The sequence below is a fragment of the Oculina patagonica genome, chromosome 6, assembly GCF_052425735.1.
Source record: "Oculina patagonica isolate OP01 chromosome 6, crgOcupat, whole genome shotgun sequence".
NCBI lineage: Eukaryota > Metazoa > Cnidaria > Anthozoa > Scleractinia > Oculinidae > Oculina > Oculina patagonica.
In genome coordinates, this window is record NC_135763.1 from 10,602,576 (window position 1) to 10,623,861 (window position 21,286).

At 38.3% G+C, this 21,286-nt stretch overlaps 1 protein-coding gene and 1 pseudogene across 3 annotated transcripts; both read right to left on the reverse strand.

Annotated features, from left to right (window-relative positions):
- Positions 1-284: 284 nt before the first annotated feature.
- On the reverse strand, positions 285-21,010 carry LOC144656871 (uncharacterized). 3 transcript variants are annotated; one of them, XM_078517117.1, is made up of 17 exons: positions 20,665-21,010; positions 18,044-18,088; positions 17,348-17,610; positions 17,089-17,203; positions 16,143-16,265; positions 15,570-15,692; positions 15,002-15,124; positions 14,456-14,578; positions 13,890-14,012; positions 13,344-13,466; positions 12,889-13,011; positions 12,324-12,446; positions 11,766-11,888; positions 6,388-6,510; positions 5,826-5,948; positions 4,276-4,788; positions 285-1,307 (listed from the first exon to the last, which is right to left on the reverse strand). In XM_078517117.1, exons 1-17 carry the CDS (start codon positions 20,753-20,755, stop codon positions 967-969), a joined length of 2,721 nt encoding a protein of 906 aa, XP_078373243.1. In that variant the 5' UTR covers positions 20,756-21,010; the 3' UTR covers positions 285-966. The 3 variants fall into 3 exon arrangements, with proteins under 3 accessions (XP_078373243.1, XP_078373245.1, XP_078373244.1); XM_078517119.1 differs by lacking the exon at positions 13,344-13,466 and having other exon boundaries at positions 286-1,307; XM_078517118.1 differs by lacking the exon at positions 12,324-12,446 and having other exon boundaries at positions 287-1,307.
- LOC144656282 (uncharacterized) lies at positions 9,234-9,964 on the reverse strand (annotated as a pseudogene).
- Positions 21,011-21,286: the final 276 nt, after the last annotated feature.

Genomic DNA, 21,286 nt, shown 5'->3' on the forward strand with positions numbered 1-21,286 from the left:
TTTTTAATATAGATATGTAATTTTTAATTGTAAATAACTTGTAAAGCGCTATTGGTTAGAGATAGAAATAACGCTATATAAATAAAGTATTATTATTATTATTATTATTAAAACGAACTGAACGTGTAAGTAAACTATGAATGGGGGTATTTTTCAATTTGTTTGGTTTCTAAATTTGTCTGATTCTACGCCTGGTAATGATCAATGCTCTATGAGTCGTTTTTAGTTCAGCTGTTCGTTTTCTACATTTTTACTTTCGAGGCTTCTATATATAATAATACTAAAAGCTGTAGGTCATTAAGCAGAAGTGTAGCACTAGTGATAGCTAATGATCAACGGATAGCGTGAAGTAATTATTATATTTAAAAAAAACATTGTGTTAAAGCATAGTTATTATAGGGAAATGGTTAGGAAGCCCGGCAAACATCAAAGGAGTAAACAAAGAGGCCAAGATTTATGTTGGAAGGTCCACGACCCTGCACATCTTTTGTTTTGCGCTCATACACTATGCATGAATTACGTAATCGCAATGTTTTTATTGGTAAGTTACATGAACACACGTAACCACCTATTGTATTTTCTCAGGTTTTGTGCAGGGTCAACCCCCAAAATAGCGAACAAAAACATACAACAAAGAACTTTGTCGGGATTCCTAACCATTTCCCTCTATTAACTATGGTTAAAGATATGCGGGAACAATTTTCCATCTTGAGGTCGAAACGCATCTTTCAATTTTCGAATCCATTCGCACTATAAACTATTTAGAATACCTCACTACTTTACTTTATCCGAAATGAACGCTTGGCACTCTTTTAATAATTTTGAACATGCAGACGTTTTCATTTTGCGCTAAATATAGCACATAATAAGTTTCGCGCTATCCGTTACATTTGAATATGAAATTGATGACAACATCTCATAATAGTAACTAGTGTGATTTATTTGTTGTGGCACGTGGTTTTAAGTTTACTGCAGAAATGTAATGGTGACCTGACCATGACCGGATGTTTTATAACAACATTCATTTTGCTGATATTTTCCGATGTTGTAAGATCCTCCCCCTCCTCCACAGGAGTCAAAATCATTATCTCCACTGCTTCCACCAGAGTATCCTCCGCCTCCACCACCTCCTCCGCCTCCATAAGCACCACCACCACCGCCAAATCCTCCGTCAGCATTGTTATACTCGGCTCTTCCACCCACTCCTCCCTGAAGAAAGCCCTTACCGCCTTCTCCGCCTGTTCCCACGGTACCACCAAAATTCTTTCCACTTCTTCCGCTGGAGTAAAAACCGCCACCGCCGCCACCTGAAAAATGTGAAGATTTGACTCTGTCCAATATTTATATTTAAGGAGCATTATATCTGAAAGCTTTGTTTTAGCGCTATTATTTCAGTATCTTATTAGCACGTTTCAGACGCAATATAATAATGTTATCAATTCAGTGCTGAATATTTAATAAATGATTTTTTTAAACTTTTATGAAAAAGAAGGAAGGGATGCAGGATAAGTGAATTTGGACAAAATAAGGTAAAAATATAATTTATATATAAACCAGACTGTATTCAAGAAAACAGTTTCTATTTTCACACCCAGCTCCCAGGGGGGGTACTCGGGATTTTAAGTGACGGGGATGATCGAATGGGAGCAAAAATCAAGACCCAAAAAAATCCCTAGGGTTTCCAACATAACCCAAAAAAATCCCTAGATCAAAAATTGACCCCTCAAAAATCAACAGCAAAACACGATTGTTTGTACTTTATTCACAGAACTACACAGCTAAGGCACTACAACAAATCTTCAGATTGTTTTGAATACCCAAAAACATCCCTACTCAAATCAAAAAAAATACTTGCCAAATTTTCCTACCCGAAAAAATCCCGGAATCGAAAAATTCAAACCCAAAAAAATCCTTCGATCATCCCCGTCACTTGAAACCCCGAGTACCCCCCTGGGACCCAGCTACCAATGGTGATCCGGAAGTGGTCAAAAAAGAGTGGGGGTGGGGAGGGCTGTTCTTTCCTAAAAAAAGTCAGGGGGTAGGTACGAACAATGTTCGCTCAATCGGGCCTTGCCGAGAGTGTTTGAATAAAAACGGGGTAGGCCCGGACCAGCAAACAAGATTTGTATATAAAATTGTAATCGTACTGTTCAAATTTAAGATTGAAAACACTTTTTCTTGGCATTGACGACGGATCGACTTTGAAAAATTCAAGATCTACTTAACATATAGTTGGTACTAGCTGCTAATGTTTCTTCTTCTATTAAAATGCTCCATTTCTTCCCAAAGGCTACTTATACCGCTCAATCCACAACAGAAATCGGGTGCATATACAGGTTGTACAACTTTTGTTGTGTACGCGGCTGAGGTTGAGTGTAGAATATTCTTGTCTTCAGTATTTGTTTTAAAAAATCCGTAACAATCATTTTCCCTGCCGAAATCTGACCGGTTATCATAATGCTTTATTCACTAAATATTTTAAAGGCAAGTTATTATATAAGTACTGAAAATACAAATGTTGAAGGAATCAACGCAAAATCGACAATTGCGCTCTTGCAACATTTCCTAGTTGTAACGTGGGGCAAGGACAAACCGCATGCTTCGAATCGAAATAACCATGCTTTCAAACGAATATGCATTATTACTATTCACATATTGACAGATCGCTAACATGAGATGAGTCTCTCCTTCCTTTCTAATCGTCCCATTATTGATTACCAAATGTTTTAATCGTTTACACTTTTGCATGCATGATACCGCTTTCTGTACTGCGCCGCATAAAATTAAAGAGCAAACACTCGACCAGGACGGGAATAGCAAGGCGGAATATTTCTTTGTCGTCATAGCGTCGCCTGGATACAACGACGAAATACTGTCAAACAACCTGTTGCTGAGAATGACATCATCGCTATAGAAGTTCGCACGCTAGCGTTAAGGAAAAAGACGATGCCTTAAACTTTTTAATTTACAATTCTTAAAATCTCTTTCTTTTCTGTTTAATACGAAAACGCTTGTTATCATGCATGAGCAACAAAATTAGACATGATGCACACACCGTCGAACCTCTTTGCGCACCCATCTCTGGTAAGCGAGCTTTTGTCGTAAGCGGCCATTTTTAGAAAATACGAAAATTTTACTTTTCAAATCATCTCATTCGAAACCTGTCTTTTTACGACTGCGACTACCTTTGGTAAGCGGCCAGGTCCACTTAAAGCGCCAAATAGGTAATAAGATGCATTACAACCTCGATGTGACGATGAATTTAAGTTTGTTGTTACCTGTGGATAATTTTATTTCTCACATCCGATGTTCACGAGTGACTATTGTTTTATCGTAACGTTGCTATTATACGACTTCGAAACTGCACAGGAAGCACCAAAATCTCTTAGATTACATGTGTAAGCCTCCGAAATGACACAAAGCGCGAACAGTCTGAAAACATTTAAACCCCTTGTGGTCTGACCTTCAGGCTTGTCATGTGGGGTGGTCACTTACGGAAGGTTTGACTGTAAGTAACTATTATAGTAAACGGTTTGAACTACAAAGAAAGGTGAAAAGGATTTTGAAAGGATGTAAAGAGGGTGAAGAAAAGCATATCATATTAGTGAAAATAGGCTCACAACTCTCAAGTTTGTACATTTGCTCATTTCCGGACTGAGGTTCCCACAAGCCTAGCAGTGAACAGTTGTTTCGCCCTACATAGGAGTCGCCAGCTCTGCGTTTGAGGATAACGAGAGAAAGTTGGTCGAAACAGCTGTCCACTACTAAGCTTGTGGGTACCTAAGCCTGGAGATTGGAATTGCACATACTTGAGTGATGAGTACACTTTCACTAACATGATAATAATTATTATTATACATTGGTGTCACCAGCTTGATTTTGATTGGCTATAAGCACGCAGCTAATTCTTGCTTGCTGTTTTTCTTACGTCATACCTACAGACATTAGATTTTACATATGTAGAAGTGACGTCACACCTACAGACAATAGTTTTTGTGCGCGCTCTTGTCTTTACAAGTGCAGCTCAGGAATGTGCATAATAAAACAATTATTGGATTCGGTTTTCGCATGATAGCGATAATTATCAAGGCCTCAGTTTGTGTTATCCGCCTCAGCCTTCGGCTTCGGCAGATAACACAAACTTTGGCCTTGATAATTATCGCTATCATGCTCAACCTCATCCAATAATTGTTAATTGTTTGTAATGAGCCAGATTATGTCTGCTGTAATAACTGATTTTGCTGAAGTGAAACTGATCACATAATATATTGTTACCTGAAACACTATCATCAGCAACCTGTGCGCCATGTCCATTGCTCCCCCCTGACCATGACTGGTACCCAGGATTCCCTGTTGTGCTCGTGCTGGCATCACATCCTGCATGTCTTGACCCTATTGTCGAGATGCCACCTCCACCTCCAGCTATTATCAAAGACGTGCTGCTTCCTCTCACTACAAATGTACCGCCACCGCCTCCAGAACTATAAGATTTACTGTTGATTCCTCCTTCTTGGCCAACAAGTATTTGGATGATCTCCCCTTGGTATAAACTGAATGTTCCAATCATTCTTACTCCTCTTCCTCGGTACTGAGCACTGAATGTATCGTAGCCCCCTGCTGCTCCTAGTGCTTCTATCGTGTAGTCACCACTGTACGGCACAGTCCACTGTTGGATACCGCTGGACAGAGTCACCTGACCGTCATGATCCTGTCCTGTGTAGTGACTACCAAGTGATGTTGGACCATATCTTCCACTCGCACCGAGATTTGTAAAGAACGCGCTGAACGCTGGGTAATAAAGAAAACAAGGTTAAATACAAGCTTTTACCTGCCTGTCTTGATTTCTTGTACGGATATTGAAGGATCGACAAAAAAGTGAATATATCTTAAAGTTATTTCTTATTGAGGATTATTCGGTTTTGTTACTAACATTAAGTAAACGAGATGGTTACCGTTGCAAGGCTTAAGTATAAGAGATTAAATGATGAAAATGGTCGGAAATCTTCGTAAACTCTGGGGAGTCCGTTTATCAGTCCGTTAAACGGCGCCCCGGCTGAGAGTTCATATCCGTCACATAGACGCGCAGTGTGGCCTAAACCTATCTTTTGCATTGCTACAGAGCTCCGGGCAGTTTTGTCAGTCCGTGGAGCGGACGATTGTGTAGCTGCCATAGTAGACAGCCTGGCTCTTTCTTAGAAGATACCTTTTAAGGTACTTCTAAAAGTTAAAGAGAAATTTCTTGTTAACTAATTTCATTTTTTTTTAAAAAGAAAATGAAAACGGGCCTTTCGCAATTCACGTAAAACAAAGAAAGCATGTACAATAATTTTACTCGTTTTACTTCATATATCAACCTTCTCCATACCAGTCTCCTTAACCTGTCATCACACTGCTTTTGCGGTGTTCTTATTTGTTCTTTAATTATGCGGCGCGAAAGAAAATAAGAGAACTTAGCTTAATCGCAGTAGCACTCAGAAAAGGAATGCTACATGAACCGAAATTGCCTTATTTTCTTACTAAGTCCGCACGAAACAAATACTTCGCTGGGGTTAGTACCTGATACCGGGCTGTGTATCACATTTGCTCAAGTTTAGATTGATTTAACTTTCTAACTAAAATATCCTTTGAATAGCTCTTTAAATTGTATACACCAAGTGAATAGTTTGAAAAGGCCTGTTCGATTGCATGGCCGCCAAATTAAGCAGCTAGGCTGAATTTTTAAGATGGTGGCTTGAGCATCAATTATCGAGATAGCTGTTAAAAGATGTGTGTTATTGAAGAAAAACGCGTGAAGTTTAATAATCATTTAGGTTTGTTATTGATACCTGCACAATTTATCCCGTCTCCCGAAAAACCAGGCTTGCAAGAACAACTGAAAGATCCTTTGGTATTATTACACATGGCGTTCTCACTGCAGTTGTCTATCTTCATAGCACACTCGTCGATATCTAAACAAAAAGGGTGAATTTCACATAGCTAGGTTTGATTTTTACTCGCGCTCATTCAATAGTTCATTATCGTTACCAATTATATCATTATTGTAATTAACAGAAGGCGTTTTTCTATAATTTTTTCTTGTGCCTGAGCCACTCGCGGAAATTACTAAATCGTCTGATCTGTTTTTGCATAATCCCCTATTGTTTTACAAACAGGCATATTTCTTTAATTATATCGATAAAAAAGGCTCTGAAAAGCCCTTTAAATTTTATACTTTACTTGAATAGTAAAAAAGGCCTGCTCCATTGCATGGCCTCCAAAGTAAGCAGCTAGGCTGAATTTTTAAGATGGTGACTTAAGAATCAATTATCAGGATAGCTGTTAGAAGATGTGTGTTTTGGAAGAAAATAAGCGTGACGTTTAAAAATCATTTAGGCATGTTATAGTTACCTGTGCAATTCATCCCGTCTCCCGAAAAACCAGGCTTGCACGAACAATTAAAAGATCCTTCAGTATTATTACATATGGCGTTCCCAGTGCAGTTGTCTATCTTCATTGCACATTCGTCGATATCTAAACAAAAATGGCGAATTGCAGGCGTTTTTTTCTGTAACTTTTACTTGTGCCTGAGCCAATCGTGGAAATTATTAAAACGTCTTATCTGTTCCCGCATAATCCCTAGTTGCTTCACAAACAGACATACTTCTTTAATTATATTGACCCTATATTAATATAAAAGGTTCTGGAGCGCCCTTTTAATTTTTATACTTTGGATGAATATTAAAGGTCTGTTCGATTGTATAGCCGCCAAAGTAAGCAGAAAGGCTTAATTTCCGAAATCAATCATCATGAAAGCGTTTGAAGATGTGTCTAATCGTTTTTCTATAACTTTTGCTAGTGTCTGAGCCACTCGTGGAAATTACCTAAACGTCCGATCTGTAAAAACCGCGAGTCTTTGTCTGCATAAATGCTTTAATAAACAACAATTGTGCTGACTACATCTGTAAACACGTGGCACTACAAACACCCCTCTGTAACAGACCTGGTGAAACCCGACCTGGTGGGTTATTTTGCCCTCCCTGGTGGAAATTTGACCTCCCTGGTCCCTGGTGATTATCTGAAAAATTCCTGGTCAATTTTATTTCTCCCCGGTGAAGAATTTTGCTTACCTGGTCAGGAAAAATCAACCAAAATCTTTCTCCTGACACGCGGCAAAAAGATGATTTAATAATTGACTATAACTTGATGTAAATATTAGCAATTGTTAACTTTTGTCTATTGTTTTTGTCGCTTGTTCTGCTGTCATGCACGTCACTGAAGAAACAAAACATATCGGTTTCCTTTTCTGTATGTAACACGAGCTTGTGAATGATTCAGAGTGCATGATTTGAACAGCGCGCGCGGACCAAAATAAATGTGTGGAAGTATTTTTGATCCGGCTTTCTACGGCGTTTTATCGAATAACTACGCAGAAGATAATCAGCTTGACCGACATAACTCTTGGTGAGTATTAAGCGGCTTTTTTCCGTCGATTAAGCAGCCTCGAGCAGTTTAAGAGGCGTTTGATGTATAAAATATCGTGTTTAACTTTGCAGCCCGCCGGCACAATGTGATGTAAAAACTACGCGAGTTATTCAAGTACATTCAAGATCATTTAAGTGGTGTATTACGGTAATTTTTAATTAAGCTGCCTCAAATTGTAAGTACTGTCGAAATATTACTTTGTGTAGCTTTCACCTGCATGAAACTTCAAGAAACTTTTGATGCCTAGCTGGAGGACAGCAGTTATTAATACGTATTTTTCATTGCTCGCTAAATCCGAAGAAAGAGACAATTTATTCGACCTGTAAAAGATATAAGCAAACAGTTTTCTTTTTTTGATTTTTTTATGCCTTGACCCCCTAATAAATGGATCAACGAATAAGGGCCGGCATTTTAAACATTTCGCAACTTTAACGGTAAACGGGCGACACAATTTAAATTTTAATAGGGGCGCCTAAACTGTCTCTTGGTGCTAGGCTCTTTTGATAATAAATTAAACTTGTATTCAGATTAGCAGGGCTTGAGAGACGTTCAAACTAGGGAGTCGAGAAAATGATCCCACGAAACGTTCTTCCAATTTCTTTGAAATATTTCGAATATCTTGCTGAATTAACATTTACCTAGACTTTCTCAAAGTCCTTCGACGCGCGGTTTAGGGAATTTAAGTGGTTGCCTGGTGAAGCGCGCTCCCCTTCCAAAAATAAGGAGCTTTGAATTTAAATGAAAAGGTCTAGTAATAATCATGGTTTTTTTATTTACTTTAAGCTACCTAGTTGTATATGAAATTCCCTTTAAAACGCACGAAATGTGATTTCGGCCTGTCTAATTTTTCAAAAATTTCCCGGGGAGGCATGCCCCCTGGACCCCCAGTAGCTTATATCTTCGGCGCTCACACGATTGCATCTTTAAGATCTTTGGCGCTCTGAAGAACCGTCGTTTTAAATCCTACCTACAGGCCTGCTAAGAACTGGAAAAGTAACATGCATCTACTGATCTAAAGGCAGTGTAATCATTTTAAGGCGATAACGTCAGTCCATCGCCTTATATCATAAGGCGGTCGGCGGAATTTGTTCTTTGGTTCGTCATCGCTTCTGCATGCATTGTGTGTCGTGTATGATACTCTGATGGATAAAAACGTGCGAAAATTTCAGAGGATTTTGGGAATATATTCCCGTTGACTAATTCAAGTCCAAGTGCGAACTGACAGTGTAATAGTAGGGTGACTCATTGGCTCATTGTCGGTAACGGTAGTGCGGTTCGATACAAAGAACGCTCGGGGATCGCAAAAAGGACTTCTTATAAAAAAAGGTCGATGCCTTTATTCGATTCTGTTTCTCCATTGCTACTTTTCTCCGTGTAAGAGCAGGATACAAAGAGTACATTACTTCAGTTGTTTACGTACAATGCGAAAAAAACGACGGTGTCATCTACAGCCGTTAGGCGACATCGGTGTGGAAAATTGTGCACGATTACCCCGCTAAGTTTATTGCATACTGGGTCACAGAGTTTTGCATGTATGATGTTGAAAACCTGGTGGAAAATTAGGTGTCACCAGGTCTGTTACAGAGGGGTGTCTACAAGGATGTTATTTGCATGCGCAACCTGATATTACATTGGATATTACATTTCTCCCTTTGTTCGGAGACAGTCTCTTTCTTAAGAAAAAATAAACTCAACTAGAAAACAATGTCCTAAATGTTCAATGTTCTAAGCTTGAATAGAAAATGTCTCTACATTCCATGTTTCCACTTTTTTTAGGTAACGTAGTCTTTCAGATAGTCTGGTTTGTCTCCGATCGCGCCTTGGTCTGGTTACAGCTGCTGGTTTGTCGCTGCTGCTGGTTTCAGCAGTGCTAGTAATGAACTCCTCTGTGCTAGTGATGGTCTGCTCTTGGACTGACTGGGGGTTGGCATTAAACAGGATTTTCTCTCTCCAATCCTCTGAGGTTGGTTCCTTTTCCTGGTTGTCCCTTTCTTCGCTGGCATTGTCCTGGGTTAACGCGTTAGCAATCTTGAACTGGCTTGCATCTCCATACACTTCCCGTCCATCCGTGATCCTTCGTGCTGCAATGCTTGATCCGTCGGTTCGAGTTACAATGTAGAATGCTGGTTCATAAGCTGTGGACTGTTTGTTCCTCTTCTTTTGCTTCAACAGTACATGGTCTCCTACAATGAAGTTGTTTTCCTTGGTGTTCCTGTTCTCAGCATTCTGTTTGCCCTTTTCTTTGTATTTCTCATCCCTCTCATTAATGGCCGTGTCACGAGCATTCTTACTACCCTCTCTCATTTGATGCACTACCCTCTCTCATTTGATGGTCTTATTCGGTTCTGACCTGTCTGTTCATGAGGATATGGTGATATGGTGTTACTCCCGTGGAAGGGTGTGATGTTGAGCGGTAGCCTGTCAGCATTTCTTGAATAGCTGTGCTGCAATTTCTGCCGTTGAGATTAGCAATCTGCTCTGACTTGTTAAGCAGCAACAGCATGTTCAGCTGTCACGACGTACTTGTTTACTCTCTCTACAGCATTCTTTCCTTTCTCTGGCAGTGGGTGTCTTGATAGGAATTCGATTGGATCTGCATCGTCCTTTCCAGGTTCATAGATTAGCTCAAAGTCGACATCTTGCATTCCCATAACCCACTTCTCGTTTCTTGGTGGGAGTCGCATGGTCGCCTTGTTAAACAGTGGAAAAAGTGGCTTATGAGCTGTGATGATCTTGAATTTTGGTGCTCCAAGGAGGTAATTGCTGAACCATTTCTTTGCCCAACGTACTGACAGGGCATCTTTCTCTGTCTGGCTGTATCTTTTCTCTCTGTCAGTCATAGTGCGACTATTGAAGTGGACTGGCTGGAGACCGCTGCCTGTCTCCTGAAATAATCAAGCTGAGGGTCCTTCATGGTAGCTGGCTTCCACTCTCACAACGATTGGTTTAGCTGGGTTGAAGTATGTCACTGTGCTTTCACTTGTTATGCTTGCCTTCAGCTTCTTAAATGCTTCGTTTTCTTCTGCTCCCCAATTGAACTTTGCGTCTTTATGGGTCAGCTTTCGCAAGGGTGCGGTTAGTGATGCATATCTTGGGAGTCTCGCAGCTTCTTTTGATTCTGGTGGGCTGCTTTCTTTTACAGCTCTAATTTTCTCTGGGTCTAGTTTTAGCCCATCCTTTGTGAACTTGTGTCCATAGAATTCTATCTCCTCGACTCCAAACTGGCACTTGTCAGGGTTGAACTTGACTCCAAACTCCACTGCTCTCTGCAGAACTGCTTCCAACGTCTTGTTGTGCTCCTCCATGTTTCTTCCTCCTAGCAGGATATCATCCCGGTGGTTGAGGCACTTAGGTATGTCTCAAAATATTCGGTAGATGGCTTCATCAAAGAGATCTTGTGATGCTTTTGCTCCAAAGATCAGACGTTTCGGTCGCATGTTCCCCCAACATGTGCTGAAAGTAGCAATCTTCCTGAATTCTGTATCGAGCAGGAGTTGGTGGTATCCCTGCATCATGTCAAGCTTGGAGAAGACAGTACAGTCATGAAATTTGTACATAAAGTCCTCAACATTCAGTCTCCGGTGATCCTGTGTCTCTCCATGAATTGGTTGGGTACCCTGAGGTCCACGCTAGCTCCGTCCATGTGCGGATCAAGTTTTTCCTTGTCTGCAGCGTTGAACTTCGGCTTTGGTTGAACCACCAAGGGTGAACATCATGTCACTGCTTCACCTTCAGGCACCTCTTCGAATATCTCCTTTCGTCGTTGCAGTATTTTTCTTGCTTGCCTCTCTCGCTGGGCTTCAAACCTCTCTTGCAAGGTTTCTCTTGCTTTCTTCTCTGCTACTGGTGCTTCGTCGAGCGTGTTTTTCCTCTTCGCCAGTGTAATAACCGCGAGTCTTTGTCTGAATAAATGCTTTAATAAACAACATTTGTGCTGACTACATCTGTAAACACGTAGCACCGTCAAGGATGTTTATGCACATGCGCAACCTGATGTTACATTGGATATTACACGATCTGTTTCGGTATAATCCCTAGATGCTTCACAAACAGACATATTTCTTTAATTATATTAATAAAAAAAAAAAGCTTTGGAGCGCCCTTTTATATATATTTTTTTGCTTTGAATGAATAGTAAAAAAAGGCCTGTTCAATTGTATAACCACCAAAGTAAGCAGAAAGGCTGAATTTCCAAGATGGTTGTCCTAGAATCAGTCATCAGAAGATGCGTGTTAGAAGATGCGTGTTATCGAAGAATATATTAAGCGTGAAGTTTGAAAATCATTTAGGTATGTTATTAATACCTGTGCAATAAATGCCGTCTCCCGAAAAACCAGGCTTGCACGTACAGTTGAAAGATCCTTCAGTGTTATTGCACTTGGCGTTCTCACTGCAGTTGTCTATCTTCATAGCACACTCGTCGATATCTAAACAAAAATAGTGAATTTCAGATAGGTAGGTTTGATTTGTACCTGCGCTCATTCAATATTTCATTATCGTTACCAATTTTATCATTATTTTTTTGACAGAAGCCGTTATTCTATAACTTTTACTTGTGCCTGAGTCACTCGTGTTAATAACTAAAACCTCCGACCTGTTTCCACGTAATCCTTAATTGTTTTACAAACAGACATATTTCTTTAATTCTATTGATCAACAATACTCTGAAATTCCCTTTAATTTTAAACTTAAAGTTAATAGTAAAAAGGCTGTTCGATTGTATAGCCGCCAAAGTTAGCTGCTAGGCTGAATTTCCAAGATGGCGGCTCTAGAATCAATCATCACGATAGCTGTTAGAAGATGTGTCTAATCGAAAAAATAAAGCGTGACGTTTAAATATAATTTAGGTATGTTATAGATACCTGCACAATTTATCCCGTCTCCGAAAAAACCAGGCTTGCACGAACAGTTGAAAGATCCTTCAGTATTATTGCACATGGCGTTCTGGCTGCAATTGTCTATTTTCATAGCACACTCATCGATATCTAAACAAAAATGGTGAATTTCAGATAAGTAGGTTGAATTTGTACTTGCGCTCATTCAATATTTCATCATCGGTACCAAATTTATCATCATTATATTTAACAGAAGGCGTTTTTCTATAACTTTTGCTAGTGCCTGAGCCACTCGTGGAAATTGCAAAAACATCCGATCTGTTTCCGCATAATCCATAATTGTTTCACAAACACACATATTTCTTCAATGATATTGATAAAAAAAGACTCTAAAAAGCCCTTTAATTTTATTCTTCAAGTGAATAGTTAAACAAGGCCTGCTCCATTGCATGGCCGGCAAAGTAAGCAGAAAGGCTGAATTTCCAAGAAGGTTTGCTCTAGAATCAATCATCATGAAAGCTGCTAGAGGATGTGTGATATCTAAGAATATAAAGCGTGACGTTTAAAAATCATTTAGGTATGTTATAGATACCTGCGCAATTGATTCCGTCTCCCGAAAAACCAGGCTTGCACGAGCAGTTGAAAGATCCTTCAGTATTATTACACTTGGCGTTCTGGCTGCAATTGTCTATTTTCATAGCACACTCGTCGACATCTAAACAAAAATGGTGAATTGCAGATAAGTAGGTTGAATTTGTACTTGCGCTCATTCAATATTTCATCATCGGTACCAAATTTATCATCATTATATTTAACAGAAGGCGTTTTTCTATAACTTTTGCTAGTGCCTGAGCCACTCGTGGAAATTACAAAAACATCCGATCTGTTTCCGCATAATCCCTATAGTTGCTTCGCAAACAGACAGGCCGAATTTCCAAGATGGTTGTCCTAGAATCAGTCATCAGAAGATGCGTGTTAGAAGATGCGTGTTATCGAAGAATATATTAAGCGTGAAGTTTGAAAATCATTTAGGTATGTTATTAATACCTGTGCAATAAATGCCGTCTCCCGAAAAACCAGGCTTGCACGTACAGTTGAAAGATCCTTCAGTGTTATTGCACTTGGCGTTCTCACTGCAGTTGTCTATCTTCATAGCACACTCGTCGATATCTAAACAAAAATAGTGAATTGCAGGTAATTAGGTTCTCTCTTGATATTTTATTATCGTTACCAATTTTATCATTATTTTATTTAAAAGAAGGCGTTATTCCATAACTTTGACTTGTGCCTTAGCCACTCGTGTAAATTTCTAAAACGTCCGACCTGTTTCCACGTAAACCCTAATTGTTTTACAAACAGACATATTTCTTTAATTCTATTGATCGACAAGACTCTGAAATTCCCTTTAATTTTAAACTTCAAGTTAATAGTAAAAAGGCCTGTTTGATTGTATGGCCGCCAAAGTTAGCTGCTAGGCTGAATTTCCAAGATGGCGGCTCTAGAATCAATCATCACGATAGCTGTTAGAAGATGTGTCTAATCGAAGAAAATAAAGCGTGACGTTTAAATATAATTTAGGTATGTTATAGATACCTGCACAATTTATCCCGTCTCCGAAAAAACCAGGCTTGCACGAACAGTTGAAAGATCCTTCAGTATTATTGCACATGGCGTTCTGGCTGCAATTGTCTATTTTCATAGCACACTCGTCGATATCTAAACAAAAATGGTGAATTTCAGATAAGTAGGTTGAATTTGTACTTGCGCTCATTCAATATTTCATCATCGGTACCAAATTTATCATCATTATATTTAACAGAAGGCGTTTTTCTATAACTTTTGCTAGTGCCTGAGCCACTCGTGGAAATTGCAAAAACATCCGATCTGTTTCCGCATAATCCATAATTGTTTCACAAACACACATATTTCTTCAATGATATTGATAAAAAAAGACTCTAAAAAGCCTTTTAAATTTTATTCTTCAAGTGAATAGTTAAACAAGGCCTGCTCCATTGCATGGCCGCCAAAGTAAGCAGAAAGGCTGAATTTCCAAGAAGGTTTGCTCTTGAATCAATCATCATGAAAGCTGCTAGAGGATGTGTGATATCTAAGATAATAAAGCGTGACGTTTAAAAATCATTTAGGTATGTTATAGATACCTGCACAATTTATCCCGTCTCCCAAAAAACCAGGCTTGCACGAGCAATTGAAAGATCCTTCAGTATTATTACACATGGCGTTCTCACTGCAGTTGTCTATCTTCATTGTACACTCGTCGATATCTAAACAAAAATAGTGAATTGCAGGTAAGTAGGTTCTCTCTTGATATTTCATTATCGTTACCAATTTTATCATTATTTTATTTAAAAGAATGCGTTATTCTATAACTTTGACTTGTGCCTTAGCCACTCGTGTAAATTTCTAAAACGTCCGACCTGTTTCCACGTAAACCCTAATTGTTTTACAAACAGACATATTTCTTTAATTCTATTGATCGACAAGACTCTGAAATTCCCTTTAATTTTAAACTTCAAGTTAATAGTAAAAAGGCCTGTTTGATTGTATGGCCGCCAAAGTTAGCTGCTAGGCTGGATTTCCAAGATGGTGGCTCTAGAATTAATCATCATGAAAGCTGCTAGAGGATGTGTGATATCTAAGAATATAAAGCGTGACGTTTAAATATAATTTAGGTATGTTATAGATACCTGCACAATTTATCCCGTCTCCCGAAAAACCAGGCTTGCACGAACAGTTGAAAGATCCTTCAGTATTATTGCACATGGCGTTCTGGCTGCAATTGTCTATTTTCATAGCACACTCGTCGATATCTAAACAAAAATGGTGAGTTTCAGATAAGTAGGTTGAATTTGTACTTGCGCTCATTCAATATTTCATCATCGGTACCAAATTTATCATCATTATATTTAACAGAAGGCGTTTTTCTATAACTTTTGCTAGTGCCTGAGCCACTCGTGGAAATTGCAAAAACATCCGATCTGTTTCCGCATAATCCATAATTGTTTCACAAACACACTTATTTCTTCAATGATATTGATAAAAAAAAAGACTCTAAAAAGCCCTTTAAATTTTATTCTTCAAGTGAATAGTTAAACAAGGCCTGCTCCATTGCATGGCCGCCAAAGTAAGCAGAAAGGCTGAATTTCCAAGAAGGTTTGCTCTAGAATTAATCATCATGAAAGCTGCTAGAGGATGTGTGATATCTAAGAATATAAAGCGTGACGTTTAAAAATCATTTAGGTATGTTATAGATACCTGCGCAATTGATTCCGTCTCCCGAAAAACCAGGCTTGCACGAGCAGTTGAAAGATCCTTCAGTATTATTACACTTGGCGTTCTGGCTGCAATTGTCTATTTTCATAGCACACTCGTCGATATCTAAACAAAAATGGTGAATTGCAGATAAGTAGGTTGAATTTGTACTTGCGCTCATTCAATATTTCATCATCGGTACCAATTTTATCATCATTATATTTAACAGAAGGCGTTTTTCTTTAACTTTTGCTAGTGCCTGAGCGACTCGTGGAAATTACAAAAACATCCGACCTGTTTCCGCATAATCCCTATAGTTGCTTCGCAAACAGACATATTTCTTTAGTTATATTGATGAAAAAGACTGTAAAGAGCCCTTTTAATTTTTATACTTTGAGTGAATAATAAAAAAGTCCTGTCCGATTGTATAGCCGCCAAAGTAAGCAGAAAGGCTTAATTTCCAAGACGGTGGCTCTAAAATTAATCTTCATGAAAGCGTTTGAAGATGTGTCTCAGTGTCTTATCGAAGAATATAAAGCGTGACGTTTAAAAATAATTTAGGTATGTCATTTATACCTGCACAATTTATCCCGTCTCCCGAAAAACCAGGCTTGCACAAACAGTCGAAAGATCCTTCAGTATTATTGCATATGGCGTTCCCAGTGCAGTTGTCTATCTTCATTGTACACTCGTCGATATCTAGACAAAAATGGTGAATTGCAGGCGTTTTTCTATTAACTTTTACTTGCGCCTGAGCCACTCGTGGAAATTATTAAAACGTCTGAATCTGTTTCCGCATAATCCCTAGTTGCTTCGCAAACAGACATACTTTTTTAATTATATTAATATAAAAGGTTCTGGAGCGCCTTTTTAATTTTTATACTTTTGGTGAATATTAAAGGCCTGTTCGATTGTATAGCCGCTAAAGTAAGCATCTAGGCTGAATTTTCAAAAAGCTGGCTCTAGAATCAATCATCATGGAAGCTGTTAGAAGATGTGTTTATAAAGCGTGACGTTTAAAAGTCATTTACCGTATTTATTCGATTAAACGCGACGGCGTTTAGTAAATTTTTTCGTGATTCGAGTGCGGCGTTTATTCGAGGGAAGCGTTTATACGAGGGTGGCGTTTATTTAAAATTCAATTTATTTCTTACTAACAATAGTATGGTAACTGAACATTTGAATTTTAAAAACAGAGAAATGTTTTAGTGCTTGTCTTAAAAAGTCATCTTCAATATCTTAAACATTGTTACAATCAAGGAATATATTTTAAGGCTTGCTCAAGCTTGATTGTTACTGGATTTGCTTTATGGCTCTATTATTGGAGTAAAGGCCGCATCATGATGCGGCGTTTATTCGAGGGAGGCGTTAAATCGAATAAATACGGTATTTATGTTATAGATACCTGCGCAATTTGTCCGGTCTCCCAAAAAGCCAGAAAAAGAAAACGGTCCTTTCATAATTCACACGAAACAAATAAAGCATGCGTAATAATTCTACTCGTAAGCGCCGTTGGCCTTACCGTTTTCACATTGTTTTCCTGTGTAACCAGCTTGACATTCACAGAGATATCCTTTGTCTGTAAATCCGTTCAGACAGCAGGAATCGTGATGACATGGGTTATGGAAGCATGGGTTCTGTTGAGAATAAAAGGACAACGCTTTAGTTCTAGTTATAAATTCATTTTGCCCCAGCGCTTCACTTTTATATCTAAAATTTGCTTAAGGAACTGAATCAAATTCAGAAACGAATATATTGTCGATTGAATGTAAATATATCACCTCAGTGCCTAGATACATGAAGCCTTCTCGTGGTTTAACATCGTTAGGGTGCAACAGGTGGTCTGAATAGCTAAGTTCGCAGATAAATTCGTCTTTAATTGGTGGACCGATGTTCATGGATACACACACGGGCTCCATAAGGCATTCATGAGTACAGACACTACGCATTTCCGGTACCACAAATAGTGAAAGGTTCTTAAAAACGTGACCCTGTAGAGCGTGCCCATCAATCTTTGTGACAAAATAAAGACGACGGCAGAGTCCTGCAAATTATACAAATAATAGTTGTTAGGAACACAAATATATAACAAAGATAGCTAATTTACCAATAAATTAATGTATTTGGTAGTGTAAAATATGACTTCGTGTATTTACGTATGCTTTTACGCGTCAATTTAATTTTTACGCGTCCCTACTTATATCACTTTGTTTTCCAATATTCAGTTTTATTCTAGTACTTCCATTTGTCGCTGTATAATTGGTTGTGCTGTATTTTGTCGAGTCAGTAGGGAGAGTTAAAATACAACATACGAAGACGAGGTCCAACACGCAAAACAAGAACGAGCCCAATGTCCCGCCATTTTGACCGAACAAGCTATGTCAATAAAGGATTCATTATATGACTCAAAGGACGCCCTTACAGTGAAAAAATATCCGTTTTCTTTAATTAAGGGCACTGAAAAAGGAGCCAGTTACCTTCAGTATCCCTGGCCATGGCTACTTTTGTCCTGATAGGGCGACCTGAAAATTAAAATCAATTTATTAGTTGCCCAAGTGAGTCTTTATGTAGAAATATAGCATGATAAATTTTGCATTAACTGAAAAACTCGGAAAAAAATTCCGAGTACAAGTACAAGTTTAATTTAAATTTAAGTTACAAGTTTAATAAGTGAATGCATCGACTCGGAGTCCAGAGCAAGACCCAACAGGAAATTTCACTTTTTTTCTTCCTTAAAAAGGGTCTTGAAATGTCTTAAATTTGCAAATCAATGTTGAGTTTGAAGCCTTAAAACAAGAATGCTCATTTTATCTGGCTGGCGCCTTCGATCTTGGAAGTTTTCCAGAGTATTTGCTAGCTTCTAGCGCTTCTATGGTGCCGGCAAACCTGCCCTGGCACGACGAGCTGAATATTGAATGTGTAATTGTTAAAAACTCTATGCAGACACCGAAATGACTCTCTAAACACTAAAGCCATGGAGGGTTTTTGGTGAGCGAGGCAAAATATTTCGCATCGAAAACGGGTAAAACGGGATTTGATTGTAACATTTAACATAGCCGGCCTGAGAATTTTCTTATTAACCAGTACATTTTTTTAAAGCGACCGCACTTGAAAGATTGCAAATTTCTTTCTTAAATCTAAATTTCTAATAATAAAAGCTAAGTAAGACATTTCGAGAGCGTTAGCTCTTTTTCGAATTGAAATATGGTAATACAAATGAGCGGAGTCCAATTTGATCTGTTATCACACCTGTGATTGACAGAATTGGCCTATTATCAATTATCAAAAGTATGAACAAAATTCAGGAAAAGGTTGAACAAAGACAAAATTCGAATTCGTTGGAATAAAATAGCAATTTCTCTAAGCTTTTTAGGAATATAAAAGAAAGAACTATTTTCATTGCGAACTTTGTTAATGGACACTTTGTTGATGGACACCTGCAGCTTGGCTTTAATTTGATGAAAAATATGGTGTTCCATGGAATAACCAGATTCGACAATTTGCTGTCGAACCAGCCTAGAAAACCGCTCGCTTTCTCAAGATAGGTTGCATGTCAGTGTTTTAAAAGAACTCCTTAAGAGAGAGGAATGAAACTATATTTTCATTAATACGTTTTACACTTGTCGAAAGTTGAGAACTTGTTTTCAGGGCAGAATGATTAAATGCAAACAAAGGCGTTGTCTCACTTATCATTTCTCCCATTGAGCTACTTCTTATTCTAGGTCGATAGAAAGAAAAAATGAAAATGTACTGAAAACCGAAAAAACGACATCAATCGTTTTCTTTTCTGTTGAATTGCGCTGAATGTCGTACTCTCGGAATTACTCAAAAATACTGACTTATTTAGTTATACGTCATTAAAATTAACTTAACTTAGTCGGTTGGGCTGTCTTTGAAGAACTAACACCTTCTCTCACTAGAAACAAAAATTTTCTGCTCTCAAACGGACGCACATTTCGAATTTAAACAATTGCATCGTCTTTTCCATTGTAGAATTAAAAGGTATAAGGCGTCTCCACGCGTTCTTTTGGTAGATTTTGTTTTCAAGCGACTCAACTGACGCCAGAGCTTTACCAAATATTTCCGATAGAATCAGACACGACTCTTAAAAACAAATTCTAATTTGGGTACATCTTAAATGGCAGTTCGTAAAAGAAGAGTGAAACAGAAGTTTATGGCGTATTTTAACCTGCATTAATCATGTTAATTTCACCTCCACACAGCCCATTGCTTTCCTTGAGTTATCGAACGTAATATTTAGCATTCGAATTCAGTCTGCCTAAACATTGAAGCTACCGAAATCAATATTTAGGCATTATTTCTTGTTGCTGGGGCTTTTCTTTAAATCGAAATCAGTTGCAGATAAAACGTGCCGAAAAAACGCGTGTAAGCTGTTAGATTACTGAAATTTTTAGTTCAACGTTCGCACAATAGTCGAACAACAGTAAAAGTAAAAACAGTGAGGAAAATGTTTAAGCAACATCCCGTATTATCGGATTTTTTTAATGAACCGCTCATCACTTGATTATTCGTCTTACATATTAAAAAAAATGTTCGAGGTCTCTTCAATTTAAAAAGTTCTTGTATGATTACTGTGAAATTAAAAACTTGTTTTTGTCGAAGAGTATTTTAAAGGAACCTCTACCTTCGCAGGCCTTTGTTTTAGTGGAATCAAAAACAGTGGATCCTCTGGCTGTTAGAATTCAACACGGCGAATAACTCCGCGGTGGTCTCAACGAGAAAGTTCCGGAGCGTTCACTAAAACCTTTTTCAGTCGCAACGAATTTTGAGCTCACATCGACGACCAGTTGCAAGCCGATTTTTATTGTAGATATAACGAGGAAGCTAAGACAATTTTTTGGGAAGAACGTTATATTGTATAATGTACACAAATTGAATTTTGTAAACGTACGAAAGCCAAATTATCACAATGTAAACCAACATTCGCCCTCAGCGAACTAATTCAGCGAACTTTTGATTTTATTTTTCGGTAAAGAATTTAACCTAAGGGTATTTCGTATCAGCTAGTTGGAAAGCTGTTCTAAGTGTAACCTTAAACTAAGCTTGGATGAAGTCGATAAATGGAAAAAATACTTACGATGGCAGTCGGCAACCGTGGAGCAGTGAAGCCAGCCTCCCCAAAGAACTGTTACGAACAGCAAAGAAAGTGCAGGGAAGGGACGGCCCATCTTGTCTTCTCTTGGAGGTTATCTCTTGAAGAGTTCTTCGTACGGCGATAAACTGTGTTGTGCGATTCTTCACAAAAAGTGGGCGGTTATTGTTTACCTCTCGCAGGGGAAGTCTATTACTCCTGATGAATTATTAAATGGAGCAGACAACACGAAAACAAATATTAGAAAGTAAATAAACAGTGGTGGTGTAATTGAGCATAATTTGTTTCAGATTAGAAAAACATTTCTTTTCTTTTTTCTCTCTGACTAATGACTCAAAGGCAAGTACAGCAAAGACCTAGCGTTCTGTTTATTCCAACTTTAACAGTTAGACGTTTATTGTGTGATTAAACGTCTCTCAAATAATGTTCCCTTAAATAAATCCCCCTTTCTCATTCCAGAAGAATTGAAATTACAGGTTTTCCTCATAATGTTTTTCTTTCAGAACCGGCAACCGAAGTTTTTGCTCCATAACAACCGAAAATACATAGAAACAGTGATTATGCAATTAAGTATACTTTGTTTTAGAATAGAAAAAAAAAAAATATA